The following is a 20,509-nucleotide window of genomic DNA, read 5'->3' as shown; positions in this document are numbered from 1 at the left end:
AACTCAGGGACAGCTTACACATGCAAGCACTCTTTTGTCTCAGTTTAGTCTAGTGCTGTGTGAATAGGAGAAGCTATGAAGAGGGTGTACGAAAGAGAGTTTTCTTTTTTCATGGAACATGAGGTAGCTCAGGATACAGAACTTTGTGTCATGTTTCTTTATGTAATATCAGACTAAACTCCATTTTGAAATAAATGCATATATGCTAAAGAAAGGCACTGTTATTTATTTTTACCTTGATCAGGTTAGGCAGGTTTTGTTTTTGCACACAGATCGCAGAATCATGACCAGTAGCAGCAGTTGGTACTAGTTACAGAAACCTAGCCGATCTCCCTAACCATTTCGCAAGACAGAATGGCAACACTGCTGGCTTTCTGAGATGAGCAGCTCTTGCCCAGAAGAGAAAGAGTCTACGAAGGTAGACCTCAGGAAAGGGGCATTACAGTGATGTTTTGTGATACTGTTGATTGAAATAACACATTTGGGAAGTCCAGATGGGCAGTAATTTGTTTTACAGATTAGATACAGCTGCGTACACAGAGAAGCATTCAACATGCTATTCTCAGGCTTGGCTGTGTGCTTCTGTTTTTCAGGTATACCTGCCCTTTTGTGGAGAAGTTCTCTATCGATATTGAAACTTATTACAAACCAGATCCCGGAGACCAGCTGGATGTTTTCAACTTGTCGTCTGCAGAGAGGAGGCAGAGGGTTCTAGGTACATTAATCTTGTCTGACTCAACACCTTCTGGATTCCTTCTCCATGCTTTTGTTGTAGTTATACTAGATTTAGATTTTTTTTTTTTGCTTCCAGTGTTTGTGGAATTTATTATCAACCTATGAATGAAAAATGCTTTGACCTTTATCAGCGTGTCACAATAAAACTCTTTAGATAAATAAACTACACAGGCCATATTGCACATTGGATATGTGTCACTCTATACTGTACATAGTGCTTAGCTAAACAGTTGAAGTTCTGAAGTGACTTACAGAGTGTAATCGACAATACAGTGACTTTGCTTGCTTTGACCAATCCAGTTTTATTTTGTCTACAGCCCCAGTGCCCCCTGTGTGGAGGTGAAATGGTTTTGAACCTGTTTGGTGTAAATCTTTCACAAGGCCATGGGGTTAGGGCTCACCTGCAGACAGGTTTTCCATTTAGCGTCGGGGATAAAGGCTCCTTCTCTCCCTCTGATAATAGGAAGATGGCTAAAATTGAGGTTAAGAGGCCACTTCATTAAGTGAGAGCAAGGGCCCTCAGCACACAATCACGCAGCTCCTTCACATCAGATTAGTTGTAGCTTCTGTCTGGACCCAGACTTAACGCTGTTCTAATATCGGAGCCTTAGAGCAATCATGTCACCAAATAAATGCCTCATTTGGATCTTCTCATGAAATGAATTGGAAGCCGAGGCGACAGGGACTAGCTACAGTATTTTCCACTTGTGTTCTTTATATTGTCACTGAAGTGTACAGCTGTGTTACTTCAACGTTAACTCAAGGAATACATCAGGCAGAATTCAGCTCATTCACTGTCAGTAAAACACAAGGGTACACGTTGAAATAAATGAACTCTGAATATCTAAATATTCAGAGTTCTGTGGTTTCTCTAGAAATTAAAAAAGAAAAACTTGGCTTCAATATGTCTGGCTGACGGTTCGATATAAAAAAAAATGTCTGTTATTTTTAACTTAATTGTTTCACAAGAATGTAATGAGAATAAACTGAGATCCAAACAAGTAATTTTAACTTGATTTAACTAAAGGCTGACACAGCCGTGGTACCAATTGCAGTGACACACACAGCAGTGGCTGCTAAAGTTTAACGTTCCCTCTGGTTTGTAATTTTATATAGGTTTCATCACACAGCAACACAGCTGTTATGTTTAACCATGCAGACACACCACATGGCTGAAAGGTTTTGCTTTCCTTCATCAGAGATACCCAGAGGGTCCTGTTAGCGAAATGGTGATGTTTCTCTGGAGAGGAGCTCAGCATGTCTTTGCCTCTAATTCAGAGAAGCCTCTTCCAGAATTCTTAAAGACACGTTGGCAGTTTGTGTAGCAGTGACGAACAGTCATGTTTAGCAGAAGGGTCTTTTTCACCTTTCTGTTACATGAGCTGTGCTTTCAACCTCTTCAAACTGGACCACAAACGTTTAACATGATGCTTTTTTCATGAAATGGGCACAGGAAAGCTCACTAGGGGCAGTCTTCAATTGCATACAGTATAAAACAGTGACATATTATCTGACCTTTAAATAGATAATTTTTCAAAGCAGTCATAGGGCAAACAGTAGTGTAATTGTATGTAAATTAGAGTAATTCCAAAAAGATTAACACAATACTTTAGCTGTAAAACCTTCTTAAGTTTTGTCTTAAGTCTTCACAGCCAAAACATTGGGTTTTACTCTTTGTTTCTACTTTTTATCATATACTACTTGTTCCTTTGCAGATAAATCATCAGTGCAGTTTTTTGTTTTAATTTGAAAGCATTTTTTTCTTTTGAGAATTAAATCCAGGCATTCCTGTGAGTCTTTGAAAGAGGAATCTAAATAACTCCGAGATGATGTTAAGGTCTCACAGAAGAAATAATGTCATTAAACGATGAAAATTCGTCCATTCATCGTTATTCATCATCAGTGTTAAAAAACACTCACCCATGGTCCTGCCTGTCTATGTCAGGCAGTTCCTAAACACCATGGACATAAGCAAAGGCACCTAGAGGCTATTAGTCACGACTATACTGTCATATTCTTCTTCTAATTAGCAGTGTCTGTAAACGATCAGATCATTTCCAGCAATGGCCAAGGTAAACGTGTTTTGTGATAAAAATCCCAAAGCCCACACCTTTCTGAAATTAACCGGGTTATTCAATCCCACGCAGATCCCATCGATATCGTGAAGGATCCCATCCCCCCGCACGAGTACAAGGCCGAGGAAGACCCCAGACTGTACAAGTCCATCAAAACCAAGAGGGGCCCCCTGACAGAGGACTGGATTGAGGAGTTCAACAACAACCCCGGCAAGATGCCTATCATGTGTGCCTACAAGCTGTGCAAAGTGGAGTTCCGCTACTGGGGCATGCAGTCCAAGATCGAGAGGTTCATCCATGACGTTGGTGTGTAGTGCTCTCTTAATCCTTCCTGCAGCTGCGAAATTCCCAAATGCTTGCGGAACAGCTGGAGTGCAATTGCACAGGGACTGCAGGGGCCTGGGTGACCATGAGCGTCAGTCACAGCATGTTGGCCTGAAGTCGAAGCCTGCTGGTGGTTTGGTGCTTACAGTCTTGTGCTACAGTGCTTTACACTCCCTGTGGGGGCTACCAGATGTGTCAAGGCTGAGATTCTCAAGAAAGAGAACCTGACTGTCACGTTCCGTGGTCTGTCTATCCGTTTTCTAACTATTTCTTCCGATTCAGGGTCTCAGGGGAGCCGGCGCCTATACTGGCAAGGCAGGGTACACCCAGGACGGGATGCCAGTCCCATCGCAGGACATGCATAGCCATAAACACACTCACTCACATCAGGCCCAGTTTTCCCAGAATTAAACTACCAGCATGGCTTTGGACTGTGGGAAGAAACCAGAGCACCTGAAAGAAACCCACACAAACATGGAGAATACATACAAACTCCACAAAGATGGCACCCCAGGTCAAGAAGTGAACCCAGGGCCCCAGGGCTGTGAGGCAGCAATGCTAACCACAGTGCGACTGTGCCATCCGCATTTTAGTATTCTTGGATTGAAAAGAAGCGTATTAATTAAATTTCAAGTTATTGAATAGTAACGGTACATACGGTAAAATATGGCAGTCAGACATGGCTTGCCCACCTCACCCACTGAACCATTGCAGACAACCTTCTTCTTGGCTCTTAATTCAAGTTCCTTCTCTGCCTAAACTCACATTATATCATGCCAGAAGGACTTCGGTTTATAGCAAAAGATTTACTGACTGAAGAGACTGCTTCACTCCATTAATCTGTTGTTTTTTGTAAAGGTCTTTAAACCCTGTCTTCTCCCTTATATTACCTGAACTAATCCTTAAAGCACACTTAAAAGCACTAGGGAGCCTATTGTATGAGGAGCATTTATCTAAACTGATTATTTGAATGGAGTGAGTTCTGGGATGTGTTTCTGTAGAATTTATAGCCTCAGGCAGAAATTGTGGCAGAATTAAAAGTGGTATAAAAATTCACTTGCCCAGACTCAATTAAGGTATCAGTATGGGTTCCTGTATTCACCAGTCAATGAGTGGATCTTGCTGTGTGTGCCTGTGTACAGTGCCTTTTCTGACACACACAGACCTAAAAGCACTCTCCATGTCTCAGTTGTGAGTAAGTGAATGGAACCTGGACCAAAGCATTCACAAGGTGACATATGAAGGGAAAATAGTTCTCCGAGAGTCAGGCAAATCTTCTGCCTGTCTTTTCTAAACAGCGCCCAGAACAAACATAAATCAGGTGTCCAGACAGTGCAGCTACTGCTTTCCATTTTCAATCTCAGAATCTCAGAAAACTTAAGTCCCTCTGCAGCATATGATCCATCTCCTCTTCCTCCTCCTCCTCTCAGATTTGCATTTCCTATTTTAAACTTTCCCTCCTCCTCTCCTGCCGAGCACTTTCAAATGTCAGGGCTGTTGAGGAGGGGAAAAACACAGCTTTGATTATAGTTATATAAACAGAGAATTGCAGGCACTAATTCCTATCATCAGCTTGATTTCCATTCAAGACATATTCTTGGTTTATTTTAGGCCTAAGTGATGTTCTTATCGCAGTGTGTAGGTGGATACCAGGTGTCAGCTAGTTTTCTGAAAATCTGGACGCTTAGAAGTCTAGAAGCCATGTGACTATCTCCTTAATAATTAACTTGCTTTAAATGAGAACCTATTGAAGGTGTTTTATCTATGCAAAACCACACTACAAAATCATAGCCCCAGTGACTGCATTTGGAGTTCATTTCCTCTTTCTGGCTCATTGTCAGTTACTAATTTTAACTTTATTGTATTGTATAGCCTGTCTTTTATTATGGCCTTTATGTCATTCCCAGCTGCTGCACTTTTGATTTCAGAGCATCTCTGTATATCTGTTTAAGACAGCTATATCCCCACAGTTGTTGAAAATAATTACGGTGTGCTCAATTCATTTTGTGCTAGGGCTGGAGTAATGCACGGCTGCTTACACAATTTCTCAAAATAGAGCACTAATATAAAAGCGTGCAAAAATACCAGTCTCTGTGTAGATTTTGTAGCAGACTGCCTGCAACACTTTGATGCCTTTTTGTACTATTGCACACAGCATGCATTTTGGCAGGTCTAAAAAACATACATATATATATGTTGGCAGTAGTTAACTCATCATCTTATCTTTATACAAAAGCCTGGGTCCCCAGACCTGCCACAGTGGTGGCATTAAGAGGTATGAAATGCAGAGAGGGGATGTTTGCAGAAGAAACCTTGGCACTAAGCTAACATGTCTCTTGAGTATATAACCCAGCATCAGTTCAGCCAGGCTGATGTATTCTTTAGCATTTTGCCCTTTCAAATTAATCTGGTCTTAAACGCTGCAAAATTGGCTAAGGAAAGAGCACAGAAATATCTTGATGCTACAGACAGATTTGAAAGAGCTTCATGCACAGGTCCGCTGAGTTGCTGACATTTCTGTCTACCGTTTCCTCCTAATTGCAGTTGCTTTAGGATTTTTTTTAGAGTAAAACGTGTAATAACACTAGATATACTCACTTATAGCTCAACATAATTGCTTTCCACTGAGGTTCTGTTATCCCAAATGGCATATTCCTTGTCTTTGGTATGAGGGCACACTAAAAATGATGACATCCCTTTGGTATCACTCCAGCCGCAAATGGTGGAGTAACCCACCCCTGGCCAGAAAGAGTATGCTTCTGTTGTGCTTCTTTGTCCTTCAGTGCTTAATCCTTCCATCTCAGTCCAGTAGGAGGACTGAAAATCAATGAGTGTTCTTCGTTCTTTTTGTAAAAGGTGAAGGAGCACAGTTTGGGAACTGTTCAGCCCAATGTTATGGTTGCTGCACCCAATAATGCACACATTAGTCTGCTGTGGCTAGCAGCCAAATTACTTTGTCATGTAGAACTGAAAAATTGTTTGAGAATGTCAGTGTGGCAGACATTTAAAGCAGAGCTGTCACGGGCACATGACTGATGGGCGTGCCAGTTTGGTGTGGTGCGCAGCTCAGGTCCACAGATGTCAGCTTCATAGCCCTAGCCGCTGTGTCAGTAATCATCTTGCATCATCGCTCAGGGGTGATGTGAGTTAAGAAATCACGTCTGCTTTCAAGAAGGAAATCAGGCTTAGTAATCAGGCTTATTTGCAGATAAAGGACTACTGTACCAGAAAATGGGAGACGTTTTAGCCTGATGCTGCACTAGTGTGATGGAATCGTCACAGATTTGGAAGATTGAAGTTTATGGGTAACTGTCTGGTAAATGATAATGAGCTAAACACACTCACAAGCTGGAGTTTTGCATAGTTAATTTAGCTAAAAAATTGACTTTGATGTGACATTTGTAACTGAAGATGCTAATTGTATTGGCTCCCGGGCCCCTTCGACGTCCGACGGCGGGATGTTTCAACCTCCGCCTCCCGTGACGCTAGTTCTCCTCGTCGCCCCCTGCAGGCCTGCGGAAGGTGATGGTGAGGGCCCACCGCCAGGCCTGGTGCTGGCAGGACGAGTGGTACGGCCTGACGATCGAGGACATCCGCCAGCTGGAGCACGAGACGCAGCTGATGCTGGCCCAGAAGATGGCGCAGTTCAGCTGCAGCGAGGAGGGCGAGCAGAACGGGGCGGCCGCCTCCCCGGGAGACAAGGACCAGGAGGCCAAGGCCATCTCTTCCATCGAGGCCGAGGAGCCGCCCAGGGACATGGCCGACTCCCTGCAGACCAGAGGCGGGCTGACCAAACAGTGGTCCACTTCTTCCAAGTCCTCCCGCTCGTCAAAGAGAGGAGGTGAGCTCCGTCAGGGCTCTGAGGGCCACTTTATCTTCGTTTCCTTTCTCTCGCTCAGGCTGCTTCAGTTATATTGGCTGTCAATTCCATGGAGTACCTCAGGGGTCTGTGTTAGGACCATGGCTTGTCTTCTCTGATGTCTGTCAAGAGATTAGATCCTTGTACAGCCGGTGAAGTGTTTTTTCATGAGAATGGGCAAAGAGTGATTAAAGAACAGTGGAGAAGAAGAAAAAGACTTGGAGAAAAGCTCAGAGAGTCTTGAAGACTGGGCAAACACGGGCAGATGGCATTTAATGTAGACATGTAAAGAGTGTTACATGCAGGTAGCAGGTACAAATACAAAATGTAAAAAGTTGAGCTTTTGTTATTTTAGTTACTTTTTAAGTTAAGTCATAAGGTAGGTCAATTCAGATCAAATTCTCATTGAAGTGTATATAACACGTTTCATCCAAAATATCCCAAAGGGCTTCAGATTTAAGAGGGAGCCACATCAGCCATCAAACAGGTGCAGAAGGGAGTTTAATTAAAGAGGGAAATAGAAAGAGATAAGCAAGCCAGCCCATGGTGTATTTAAAGATTTTTTTAAAGAAGCACAGTTATTGGTATCTGTACTAGTGTTACTTTTTATTTTTAATATAGCATAGGGTTCCATGTCTAATGTTTTTATTCTTTTTTTTTGGCCAACTTATAGTATTAGCACATCTTTTTTTTTCTTGAGCTGTAGAACCTCACTAGTGTTAATGCTCTTGCCCTTATTAATGGTTAAATGGCAAAAAGTGAGTTGAGCTTTAGTCGACCTCTTAGGAAGTATGTCAACTCCTTCAGAACAGTGTCCACTGTCCTCGTACAGGAGATTGTTTTGTCCAGTTGTGGTCCAGAGTTAAGAGTGCCCCCTACTTGTCCACCAAAATTTGGAAAGACAAACCGGAGCAATTTCCACAACATCCCTGGAGCAGCCGTAGTAAAATTCCTTGCTCAAAGGTAGCTACAAGAGCAGCATCCCACCTGGGACTTGAACATATGACCCTCATGTCACCGAGAGTGCTAGCTATGGAGAGCTGCTCTCTCCATCAGAAAGGCTTATGGGTTTTTGTTGACACATCATTTTATTTTTAACAACATTTTAGAAAAAATGAAACCAAAATGTTACGATATACTGCATAGCAAAAAGTGTAGAATTTAAAACAAAGGATGTTACTGTACATTCTAAATGTGCATTGCATTATTTAACCTTATTTAGAACGCTGTGGACAATTTAGTTAACTTGTTAGCAATGATGATTTTCACTCTTTACCTTGATTTTTCCCCTTGCATTGGAACATCTAGCAGTAGCATTTCGGGGTACAGGCTTCTTTAGCACAGCAGACCCCCAAATGCAGGACAATGGCCTTCAAGGTCAGACTCAGTCTGTCAGTGCAGTGAGGAGGTGTAGAAGGTAAAGAAAGAGAATCATTACTGCTTTCTCTATTCAGTCGTGCTGCCGTGCTCCGGGACTCAGAGTAATACCGGCAGGCTGATGCTGATAGACCTCCTGCATGAGGGGACAGTGTAGCACAGGGGTGCGGAGAGCCTGTATTTCGGACAGATGGCGGGCCTCTGATATACATATGTCTAGTCCTCCTGCAGAGCCCTCTGTGCTAGAGCTGCTGTATTTGTAGCTAAGTTAATTAAAACATACTGACTGAAAGCTTTGCCTAGGGGCAGTTTGATTTAATACTTCGTTGTTTTTAGAGGAACAAGATGATAACTGATCAAGTGTCCCCGCTGAAACTGTAGCTAAACCTGCCATGACAAGACATTCAGGAAGTGGCTAACGCCTTTGATAAGTTTGTTTGCAGAGGTCATACCGGTAACTCTTAAACTGACAAAAATAATTTTTTGATTCCCATGTTCCTGGTTTAAAAAAAATAGCAAGTAAAAAAAAAAACCATACAGAGGCCACACCAGGGGAGGAGCCTCTGCGCCTGCTGTTACCTGGATAAGGTGACGTGGCGCTGCCCTGGGGCACCGTATTTATTTGCCTCGCCCCTGCGTGGTGTTGTGACAGCTGCCTCTCTTGAGGTTTCTTTTCACGCTGACAATTTTATCAGCCGTGCTCCCTGCGAGTGACCTCCCAGGCGAAGTGAGAATGCTGTCACCATCTGGGCTGGGCTGCACTTCCCTCTGTATTTATAGAAACTATTAGCCTCGCGGCGCTGACGTCAGCGCCGGGGAAATGAGCCGTTGTCGTGCCAGCCGCATTCCAAAGGGGGCTGGGGTGATTGAGGAGGGGAGCAGGCGAGCCGAGACCCCGCTGCAATTAGCCTCTTCTCTCTCTCTCTCTTTCCGCGAAGCAGGAAGGAAGGAAGGAGCTTGAAGCTCAGCCCCTGCTGTACACAAATAGGACACGCTCAAAAAACAGCTTGCAGTGGGTGGCCTGCTTCCCGTTTCCCAGATCAGGTCTGCCCCGGGGCCAGAAACTGTGAAATCCCACCTCCTGGCACTGCTTTCTGAGGACAAAATGGCACCGAACGCTTGTGACATTCAAACAGCCAGAATATGTTCTATAAAAGTTTTTTTCTAGCAGTGGTGATTACAGTCCCCATGAAATTGTTTATCGGGACCTTGTTTTGCACATTTGGCAAAATAAAGCCACGAGCAAAATTTTGTTGGATTTAGTACGGGATTGTGCTTTTGCTGATTGAAAGAGTCCGATTACATTTTGATTAGGAATACTAGCATATTCAACTGTGTCATAAACTATGCACTCATTCATGGTATGGGATTGCAATAATAATCCCAATATTTTAAATGACCCTCTGTTTTTCAATCCAGTTACGAACATTATCAGTTTCATGGATTATTGCATTTATCATGTGATTTTGGTCTAAGAGTGATACTCTTATTTGAACTTTCTGTTGAAAAAAATGTGTTGTCTCTGGCTGTCAAAAGCATTCTCCGGTCTGCAATAGCCTATGTTTTACAGATCTCTGGCATCTTCAAACATGAGGTTTCTTCCTCTGTGGTGTTTTTTTTCTGAGGGATGTTATAACACTGACCCCTCAAGTATAAAGTTACTCCATACAGCTTGTCTCATTTGTTTTAAAATGAGTTAAATGTCTTAGATTTATGGTGCTGTAATATATAAGGCATTCCCTATACAAATATCACAAGACAGATCAAGTTATATAGCATTTGTAACCAGACTGAACATCACTTATAATACAGTGGCAAAGGACGTTTTGGCTGTTTTTGGACGTAGAGTAAACCCCAAGAGCTCTGTCTGTCTGGCTCTAATCACACCACACTTTTTTATTTTTTATCTCCCCTATTTGCTCTAATTTAGAGCACCCTTTGTGGTGGTTGAGGGGAGTCCCCAAGCACTGTAAAGCAGAGTGTTCAGAAAAGAGCTCTGTACTGTAAGTGGAAGGAGTTATTAATTTATAAGAAAACAAGGTAGTTCTTCAGATCCCCACAGCAGAGTTAACAGGCTCTGCGGCAGGCCGGCATCAGGGCCACAGGACTGCTGCTTTTTCAGTCACCCCAGCTTGGGAAAGCACGACAGCTTTAACTTCACACCAAGCCTTCAGTTCCTCCCGGCTTTCAGCCAGGCCTTGTCATCTCAGGACTTCAGTACATCCGCTTAGGATCCCCGCAGGAGAGCCAGCAAAGCTCTGGCGCTTTTCTGGCAGTGCCACGCTAAAGGCCCACTTTGTTTTCCTCTCCCGGGTGGCAGGGAGCCCCTCTCGTCACAGCATATCAGAGTGGAGGATGCAGAGCATCGCGCGGGACTCGGAGGACAGCTCCGACGACGAGTTCTTCGACGCACACGGTGAGCGACTGCCCGGCCTAGCCAAAATCCAAGAAAAGGATTGTGTTGTGCAGGATGCCAGAGTACGCACCCATCCTGCCAATGCTGCAGCACCTACCGAGGCGCAGAGAGCAAGAGCGCCAGTTCTCCTGGGCGCAGGGAGTTTTTGGCTTGGTAGCAACTGCGGCCTGGGCCAATCAAATCACAGCAGCACGTTGGAACTGTGACTTGTGATCCAAAGATGAGAGTGATATTAATAACAACTCATCACAGTTATGGCAATAATTTAATGAAAAAGATGCAAGCCTACGTTTCCAGTTTTAATTGTCCCCTTTATATCCTGTTTCTCTGCCTTATAGGGAAATTCAACATTAACATTATCTTTGTATTCTTTTTCACAGAGGACCTGTCAGACAACGAGGAGATCTTTTCAAAAGAGATCACCAAGTGGAGTTCCAATGACCTGATGGATAAAATAGAGAACACAGACACAGATGAGGTCCAGGGTAGGCATATAAGCGGGAGTAAATTTAAAAGCCTTGAAAGGTGCTCTTGCTCTTTTTGTGACTGAAAAGAGCCTTAGGCTCTTGCGTGAACTGCTAATAGGTTATGCAAGTCTGCTTGTATTTTTCCAGGTCAGTCTAGATTTATGCTTGCATCAGGTAAATGACTGGTTTTTAAAAGCACATCGAAGACTTCTCCCCTCGGGAGAGTTAGTCAAGCTGAACACAAAATCCCATGTTGCCTTAGTGTTGAACGTAGAAATCGCTGAAGGTGAGTTTGTGAACCGATTTCACATTTGGATGCAGGTTTTATCAAAGAATTATACTCTGTGCGACGCACAGACCTTAACTGAAACAAAAATCGAGTTAGAAAAATCCAGTGCTTTTAAAGTTCAGTGCATTGATTATTGACAGTTGGTCTGCTTGTTTTCTGCTGTGTGACATTTTGGTGAATCTGTCCTTAGAGCGTCATTTAATTTTCAGTCATGAGTTGGCTGAAATTTCTATGAGAAACAAACAATGATGATCAAAGTACGAAGTTCTGTTTTATGTGAAGGCAGCTTACTCAATGGATAATGAAGTGCTATTCTCTCTTTAAGGGTTGGTTATTCTGTTGACTCAGTGTCATCGAACCTTACCCTCTTGTAAATTCCTGAGCCTTTGTTAATAGGATTAGCCTTAAAAGAACAATGTGGCCGAACCCTTATAGTTGACTGCATGTGATAGAGACTATGTACGTTGTAATCTTAATGGAGTTTAATAAGAGTGTATTTTTTCATGTGTCTGACTAAAAGGTTAGACCTGGGACCTGTGAGTGACATCAGACACTCGATTAAGGTGGGACAGGTTACAGAACACAGTTGTTCATACCAGTCTAAGCAACCAGACTCATTTTAGTTTCTCCAAATTATGGTGATAGTTATGCAGATCTAAGTAGAAGTGATCTAAGTGTTATGTTAAATTTGAGATTACTTTGTTAACTGAGATGCTCTATCTTACTATGTAAATAAACCCAGAAACCTGTAGGCTTTTCATGAAACTTTCAAGAAAATCAGAAATAATGTCAGCAATAATACTGAATGGCCAAAAACATATTGCACTGGGCATTTTACTGATACCTGGGGCGTTCTTCCTAAATTCCCTTGAATATGATTCAGTTCTGTTTATTTTCAGGAGATCTTTACCAGGACACCTCAGTGTGCTACAATGTCACTTCAAGTGTGGAAAGACTCAGCATGATTGAGGTACATGGCTGTCCTATACTGTACCCGTCACACAAGAACTAATGCTTAATGGAACCTAATGGATGCAAATCAAATTCAGTTACAGTTGTTTAGCTATGGTACTATTTACCTCAAAAACTCCACTTCCTGCAGATCATTTTTACTCATGTATTATATTCACATATTTTAATGTATTTCTGCTTTTTAGCATTCAAAACTGTTCCAAGATCTGCTCTGTCTGCAGCTCATTACACGGAGATGAGAGTGGCTCTATTCAGGCATGTTTAATGCATTGTATGGTTGCAACTATAGCTGCATGGTTAATCAGTGATTGGACAGGTTGATTAGCTGGGCCAAACAGTCCTGTTGCTAACTAGCACCCAGGGCTGCTTGAGATACAGAGGACTGAATGATTTTTTTTTTGCTTTGCAATCTCCATCTTAACCTGTACTGTTGTGTACAGATTCAAACCTCAGTTAAAGGTACCAACGATAGTTCTGCCCTCCCTACCATTACAGTGACAAGAGTGACAGCAGTAAGTAAAAAATACAAGAGCTCCTGCACTTGTGGTTTGTGTGGCTTAGAGATTAGATCATAGACTAACCCTGCTAGAGCATTAGAATTAGACAGAGAACCCCCACTTTGCCAGACTAGAGTATGTAGAAGCGTTTAGAGTCTTTTGGACATGTGTGAACTATGTGAAAAGTCAGAAAGATGAGGAACAGCTAAAAACAAAGAACATTTAGGTAATAATCAAACTCAGTGTATCCTTTAAAATGTTGCTGCAAATGTTTGGAGTCTGTGTGAGAGGATTTAAAAGCTTAATTTTTTATTTGATCAACAGTTGATCAAATTAGTGGTCTGGTTAAAAATCCTGAGAGGGGACACATTTGATTGCTGCACCATGACACAGCTTGTAAGCATCTGTTTCAGGCATCTGGTGTTTGTACAGAGTTATCAGGTGGAAATCAGTCGCTCTTCAAACCAGTAATTCTTTAAAGTCATGAAACATTTTTCTGCTATGTTCGGATGTTTTCCGTGATCATTTTAGATATTTAACTATGCAGCTAGGACTCTAGCTCCTAGAAGAGAAACTCCTAGAAGAGTTTCAGATTGACATCTGACAATGGTTTTGGAAATGATTTTGGCATTATGCCATGTTCCCCTCCAGGAAAAGCATGATGTGAAAATGGATGGAACTTTGTCACTGCAACATTAAATTAAAATGAATAAACTCAATACATTTCCTTTAACTGCAGATAATGTGATGAAGTAAATATGTGAATACTAGAAATAGTACTCTTTCGTTTCAGCGTTAAAGTTCCTTCTTTGCTTTAAATGGCTATTAGTAGTTGTAGAGTCTTCACTAATACTCCAAATAAGAAAAATAAGTTTATTGTCTTCCAAGTTTAGGATTATTATTAACAGTAATGACATTATGTATTGTACTTGAGGTTACTGTACTGCACCCTGTACATTTCCGTTCTGTTGCCAAGAATATTTGTCTGCACGTCTCATACTGAAACGGTTAAGCATCCAGCTAGGCTGAGCTCTGAAACTGCAGGGCTGAAATGCAACTCATACAGGCTCTGGGATTAGTGATCAGCATTGCCTGTAAACCCTGACTGAGGTACATGAAGCAGAACACTCAGCTGCTGAGATGTAAGTGAAAAGCAGCTCGCCTTATTTCATAAGTCATAGACCTTTAGTGTTTTTAACCAAGAAACACATGGCAAATTTAAGATGATGTAACATAAAAATAAACACAGAAAATAAAGAGCTGCAATAAATTTAAAGACAAGCAAATTACATAAAGGGAGCTTCCCTATAGCAGGAACACAATACACCAGTTATGATGAGGCCCTTTTATCAATGAAATGTGCAGAACAGTTAACCATATCTTGTGCACTAACAGTGTTAGACAGCTCATTTGTGAAAATGTGATACAATGGTGTATTTTATTGCTCCAAACATATTGCTTCAGCTAGAATTAGCTGGAACCCTAATCTATGCTAATATTTGAGACATGCTTTTTGTTGTCTCTGTTTCAGCTTCTTCCTCCATGCAAAGATTAGATTAGCCTGTGCCCTCTTTATCAGCAGCTACTGAAACTTTATTCATGCACTACCCTGAGCAGAAGGCTGCTAATTTTAGCCTGCAGCCCACTATTACTTTCCTCAGGGACTGGGAGGCACAGGACTGATTAGAGGCTGGCAAAATCCCCAACCACCTTAGACCCTGTTTGAATATTCACAGATGGTGTAGGGTGACATGGTCCATTGCTGAACACGTTTATTTGTGTTCTGAGGTTCTCATTACAGCCGTTAAATCTGACACTTACTCTAAGACTGAACGCCACTTGAATAATAATAATAATAATAATAATAATAATGCTGTCTGCATTTTCCTTTATCTTCAATTGCAAAAGATTGCAATCAGTGCTATTCAGGGGCTGTACAGTAGCAGGCATATTACACTGAAAATCAGGGAGAACAAATTTTCCTGCCTTTTTAAGCACAGGTTGGTTCATCTGAAATACCCAACTCTGTCTGCATGCTCTGAGGAGGGTGTTTTGTTGTTTTGTCTCACAGTGTCTGGTTCTGCTGCCGTTTTTTCTAGGAAACAATTTCAAATACAGTTTAAAAGTCTGATCCTCCTGGCGCTTGTTTTACTCACATGTTCCTTGCTTTACGTCCGGATGTTCGAGGCATGGAAGCTCTCTGCATGGAGGAAGGCATGGTGGGGTTTGGTTTAGTTCAGGCTTCGGAGCATGGGTGAAGCTCCTGAGGTTCTGTGACGCACGCGGGCTACAGCCACCTCCCTGGATCCTTTCCAGGACGGCTCCACCCAGCAGTCCCAGCAGCCCAGCAAGATCCACGTCCTCATCCTGGTCCTGCACGGGGGCAACATCCTGGACACGGGCGGCGGAGACCAGAGCAGCAAGCAGGGCGACGTCAACACCATCACCACGGCCTTCGAGACGGTGATGCGGGTGCACTACCCGGCGGCTCTCGGCCGCATCGCCATCCGCCTGGTGCCCTGCCCCGCCATCTGCACCGAGGCCTTCTCTCTGGTGTCCAAGTGAGTCCACGGGGGTAAAGCGCCATGGCGACCAACCGAGATGTACGCTGAAGGCACTGCTGACAGTCAGTCCGAAGCCGGTTTTGTATTTTGTGAGGAAAATGTTTCCAGCTATTGTCCTCTCCTCACATGAAACACCACTATAATATTGCCTACAACAAAACTTTTTTTAAGCCTGTGTCCATTTTTATATCTTACTGCCTTTGTGCCTGAACACATCTCCTTTTATGCTGAAGTAATTTCCACAAAATATAGGAAGATTACACATCACTGCAACACTGCTTTAACTGTGGTTTTACTCCCACTCCCCACAAACAACAGCATGTCATTGTACTGTATATGAAGAATATATTGTAGAAATATATTTAAAATATATACAAAAGAACATTAAATGATGTGCATTTACACAGAGTTAGACCACTAAGTTTTCTGCGCTCTGTTTGTGCTCGGCAGCCTGAGTCCCTACAGCTATGACGAGGGATGTCTGTCCAACAGCCAGGACCATATTCCATTAGCTGCCCTGCCCCTGCTGGCCACCTCCTCCCCACAGTACCAGGAGGCAGTGGCCACGGTGATCGTCCGGGCCAACCAGGTGTACGGTGACTTCATCAAATCGCAGGAGGGAGTCTCCTTCACTGGGCAGGTCAGTGAAGGGTGATGCCCAGTCAGCAGGCGTGGGCACTGCAGTCCTCAGGCCACCATCTGTCAAACTGCAGCGCTTTTCCGAGAGCAGCACTGTGCTATTCTTAGAGACGTGTCAGGAATCCTGACCTGAGCTGTATATCACTCACCTTGAGAAATGTTCATAGCAAAGTTACCTTTTCATTACAAGCGGTGTCTGATTGAAAGCCTTGTGAAGGCATTGCTTAAATTGAGTATTTTTAAACCTGGAAGAAATATGAAATGCAAAAGTGTACTGTAAAAGCATGTAACTGTGATTTCAAGGGGTATAAATGCTCTGATTGTACTAAAATAGATTCTTAAATTAATTCTTTTAAGAATTAAATTAGTTTGATTGCTGTGTTTTTTTCAGATTTGAAACTGATGTGTGAAATGTATTTAGGATAAAATTGTCTCAAATACAGTACACAGAAATGAATAATTCACATAAGACACACAGAAGGAAATTAAATAGGGAATATTGAAATTGATCCAAACTATATAAAATTCTTTTAAGTTACAGAAAGATACAGAAAGGTCTTTTCATGTAAAAAAGATCAGACTGATATGTTTTAATTAAGATTTGCTTTGATGCTAAAGAAGTTCCAAGTTGCTGTGACCACTGCCTGCTAGCCTGAGATGTAAGCTTTTATCAGGTGTCTGAATTCCTCTGAACTTTTGATGTTCCTCCTACAATCGCAAGTGTAAAATTAGTTTTTTTTTTTATTGCTGCAGTATTATTTCCCAATAGAGTACTAGTAAGAGCCTCCTTCATGTAAAGTGCAAGGAATGATAGTTTTTCCATCTTCAAGCTGGAGCAGATCTGAGTGCGTAGACGGATGGTTTGTGCATCCTCTTCCTCCTGTCATGGTCTTTGTTTTGTGTTGCTTTCCAACACGCAGGTGTGTCTGATAGGAGACTGTGTGGGTGGCATTCTGGGATTTGACGCTTTGTGCAACAGCAACCAGACGGTGTCAGAGAGCCAGAACAGCAGCAGGAGAGGCAGCGTGGTGAGTGTCCAGGTAAGAAACTGTGTCACCGCTCCGCTGACACCGGAGACCGCAGACCGCTTTCCCTTTAATTCTGTGACCTGCGCGATGTGAGACTTCATTCCAAGATAGTGCTTGGTTTTTACTAATAAAAAAAAAGAATTTTCTGTTTGGTCGATGCCCTGTGATGACTGGCCAACCGGTGTGTACCCTGCCTCGGGCCTGTTGCTTGCCAGGCCAGGCTTCAGCTCCCCCACGACCTTGAACTGCAGGAAGTGCTTAGAAAATGGATGGATGGTCTACCTGTTACCATTAACGCAGTGGTGTTTGGATTACTGTGTGTTTGCTGATGGATTGCTCTCTGTACGGGTTATTAACTGTTCCAGCATCACGTGGTGTTTCCTTCTGTATTGGACTCAAAATGGTCCCAACCACCCTTGTACCCAGCACTCTGTGCTCAGCTTTGTTTTTTCACCCCCATTTTATGATACGTCTCTTGGTTTCCATTTTTAAACAGCGTTAAGTGTTCTGTTCATTCCTTTTGCCCAAATCAGCTGATAGCCTTCGTGGCTCCTTTTTTTTTTGGCTAAGCAGGACAACGACCTGCTGTCCCCGGGAATCATCGTGAACAACAGCTACTGCTCCGGCAGCTCCAACCTGGAGGGCAGCCGGCACCTGAGCCGCAGCAACATCGACATCCCCCGCAGCGGTGCCGACGACCCCAAGAAACAGCTGCCCCGCAAGAGGAGCGACTCCTCCACCTACGAGCTGGACACCATCAAACAGCACCAGGCCTTCTTGTCCAGGTGATCCAGTCAGGGGAGGGGTCGGAAAGAGGGGCTGATCTTCCATGCAGGAGCATTTTGTTTCCTTTATATCACTTCCTGTTCTTTACTACTAGGAGGGCAAACAACAGTCAGGTCATTTCTCTGTAGATTGTCTAGAAACGCTGTGCTTTCACTGCTATCTATTACTCTGCAAGATGTCGAGACATCTGTGCCATCAGTTGTTGTCCTGACGGGACAGGTATTGTCAGATTATAACTAGTTGATACAACGGGCAACCCCAGTGGGGGAACGGGCTCTCTTGCAGACTTGACAAAAAGACTGGAACGTGGCTGTTCAAACTCTCTCTCGTGTCCTGTCCAGCCTGCACTCCAGCGTCCTGCGAAACGATCCCAGCTCCCGCAGATCCAGCAGCTCCACAATGCTGGACGGAGGTTCCCTCGGGAAGTTTGAATTTGAGGTGTCCGACTTTTTTCTTTTCGGCTCCCCGCTGGGCCTCGTGTTGGCGCTGAGGAAAACCGTCATCCCCGCTCTGGACGGTAAGAAACCCTTTTGCTTTTTTTGGGGGGGGAGAGGGAGGGGGCACTTCTGCCAAAAGTAGCCGTTCAGCAAACCCTTCTCTCGTTTCTCACGCTGAATACCGCCGTCTCCTGTCCCGCTTGCAGTGGCTCAGTTGCGACCGGCGTGTCAGCAGGTGTACAACCTGTTCCACCCCGCTGACCCCTCGGCCTCCCGCCTGGAGCCCCTCCTGGAGAAGAAGTTCCACCTCCTGCCCCCCTTCAATGTTCCTCGGTACCAGCGGTTCCCCCTGGGAGACGGCAACTCCACACTCCTGGGTGAGTCGGCTTCGCCGCACCGAAAACCCAACGCAAGACTAGAGCAGAGGCCCGCAGTCCTGGTCTGAGGGGCGGTGTGTCCACAGGTTTTCTAGGTCTCTTTGAAGCAACCGGCACCTGACGAGCTGGGAGCAACTGTTGAACTGGCCCAATAACGAGCTGACGAGGTCAGCACGAGTCCGGCTGGACTGAAAACCTGAGGACTCACTGGCCCTTTAGTCCAGTGTTGGGGACCCCCCTGGACTAGAGGCACACTCAGACACGGGGTCTTTGAGTTTTGAGTTCTGTTTTTCTTGCAGGTATGAGAAAACCGGTGAAATGAGGAGAGTGATTTTGTACAGGCATTCAATTCAGGCAACCGAATACACTTGCAAATCAGTAGACCTACAGTACAGTAACTGGCCAAATACCAATGCATTTTCCTAAACTGTCTTTGAACTTTTACCAAAAAAAAACAGGTTCTTGGTGTTCACAGAATCTTAAATCATAAATCTTATCTCTTTAGTTTTCTTTGTACGTTCAACATCGGAATCCAGTCACTCTAAATGTTATTTGAAGGCTCGCTGCATTTCAAAAAGTTTGTTTACAAAGAATTAGTAGTCTTTATATGACATGTGCTTGATGTGTTTCGGGAGGTTTGTGTTCATCTACATGTTATCATTAAATTGTTGTTTGACTTATTACAGTCGGCCCTTACAGTCTAGTCTCCTATGCGTTGCAGCTTTCATATCTCCATAGGTAAGGAAGTCTTTGTAGATTCGCACTGTACAGTGGCAGTCTGTGCGGTGACAGCATGGGTCTACATGAGATAAACAGTACTGTATCACATCCGCTACTGAATCAGCATGGAGCAGATATTCAGTCTCTTATCTCGTTCCTCTGCTGGGAAAGCCACAGGGCAGGTTGAGATGTCAGGACAGTTGCTGTAAGGGCTTGACTCTTATTGGTCTTGTTGACAGTTTGTGGCTACATGTCTGTTCTTTGTTTTTTTTCCGTTTGTTTCTTTGTCCTCCCCTACCCCTACCTCCCTGCTTCTAGTCGAGACAGTCCAGAGCAATCCCATTATCCTCATGGAGAGCAGCGGCTCATTGGCTGCTCTCCGCTCCCAGGAGGGCATCAACGAGACCAGTATACCAGTCCCGGTTCTAAACTGGCAGGACGGCTCCGTAAAAAATCCAGCTGCCACGGAGTGTGTGTAGTCTTTCCTTACATGTTTTTTTTTGCTCGTCTCTTGATTTCTCTCATGCCTCCTCGATGTGTTTGCGATGTGCTTTATCTCGTTCTTGGGTTTGCGGGTTTTGTCGAGACACCTTCAATCTGGGAATGCCAGTGGCCCAGCTTGCATTGCATAGCAGTCCCAGCCATTCCCGCAGCTACTCTCTTCTCGAGTTCATTTTCTAATGCTCCGATTGATCTTTAATTGTCATACAGGAGAAAGAGCGTGTAACACTGTGATTTGTCTTATGTATCCTAAATCCAAAGGCTGTATTACAGCTTTCCTGTCTATGTGGTGGTTCACCGGAGTTTTAGCATTTATACAAATGCACGATTTGGTTTGTAAATTGTAGGCTGGAAAATCGCTTTGATGCACAATATCTTGTTTCGGATGGCTGTCTAGGGGACAGATCAAAGCAATCAGCTGAGAAACGGATCATTTTAACTGGAGA

General features: G+C 43.6%; 1 protein-coding gene across 7 annotated transcripts in view; it reads left to right on the top strand.

Annotated features, from left to right (window-relative positions):
* The window catches only part of pitpnm2 (phosphatidylinositol transfer protein, membrane-associated 2), a 103,998-nt gene that overhangs the window by 66,202 nt on the left and 17,287 nt on the right, over nucleotides 1-20,509 (top strand). For 4 of the 7 annotated variants that reach the window (XM_088935522.1, XM_088935523.1, XM_088935526.1 and 1 more), the window contains 13 exons: nucleotides 594-715; nucleotides 2,883-3,116; nucleotides 6,646-6,975; nucleotides 10,691-10,786; nucleotides 11,167-11,271; nucleotides 12,442-12,512; nucleotides 15,328-15,572; nucleotides 16,026-16,215; nucleotides 17,135-17,254; nucleotides 17,816-18,027; nucleotides 18,370-18,545; nucleotides 18,672-18,842; nucleotides 19,881-20,033. In XM_088935522.1, the coding sequence (XP_088791648.1) occupies nucleotides 594-715; nucleotides 2,883-3,116; nucleotides 6,646-6,975; nucleotides 10,691-10,786; nucleotides 11,167-11,271; nucleotides 12,442-12,512; nucleotides 15,328-15,572; nucleotides 16,026-16,215; nucleotides 17,135-17,254; nucleotides 17,816-18,027; nucleotides 18,370-18,545; nucleotides 18,672-18,842; nucleotides 19,881-20,033 (2,225 nt within the window). Of the gene's footprint in view, nucleotides 1-593; nucleotides 716-2,882; nucleotides 3,117-6,645; nucleotides 6,976-10,690; nucleotides 10,787-11,166; nucleotides 11,272-12,441; nucleotides 12,513-12,954; nucleotides 13,027-15,327; nucleotides 15,573-16,025; nucleotides 16,216-17,134; nucleotides 17,255-17,815; nucleotides 18,028-18,369; nucleotides 18,546-18,671; nucleotides 18,843-19,880; nucleotides 20,034-20,509 lie in introns of all 7 variants that reach the window. The other 3 variants (XM_088935527.1, XM_088935524.1, XM_088935525.1) reach the window with 3 other exon arrangements.

Source organism: Atractosteus spatula, chromosome 17 (assembly GCF_055471065.1).
Source record: "Atractosteus spatula isolate fAtrSpa1 chromosome 17, fAtrSpa1.hap1, whole genome shotgun sequence".
In the NCBI taxonomy this organism is placed as follows: domain Eukaryota; kingdom Metazoa; phylum Chordata; class Actinopteri; order Semionotiformes; family Lepisosteidae; genus Atractosteus; species Atractosteus spatula.
This window is presented reverse-complemented; position numbering and strand designations above follow the sequence as displayed.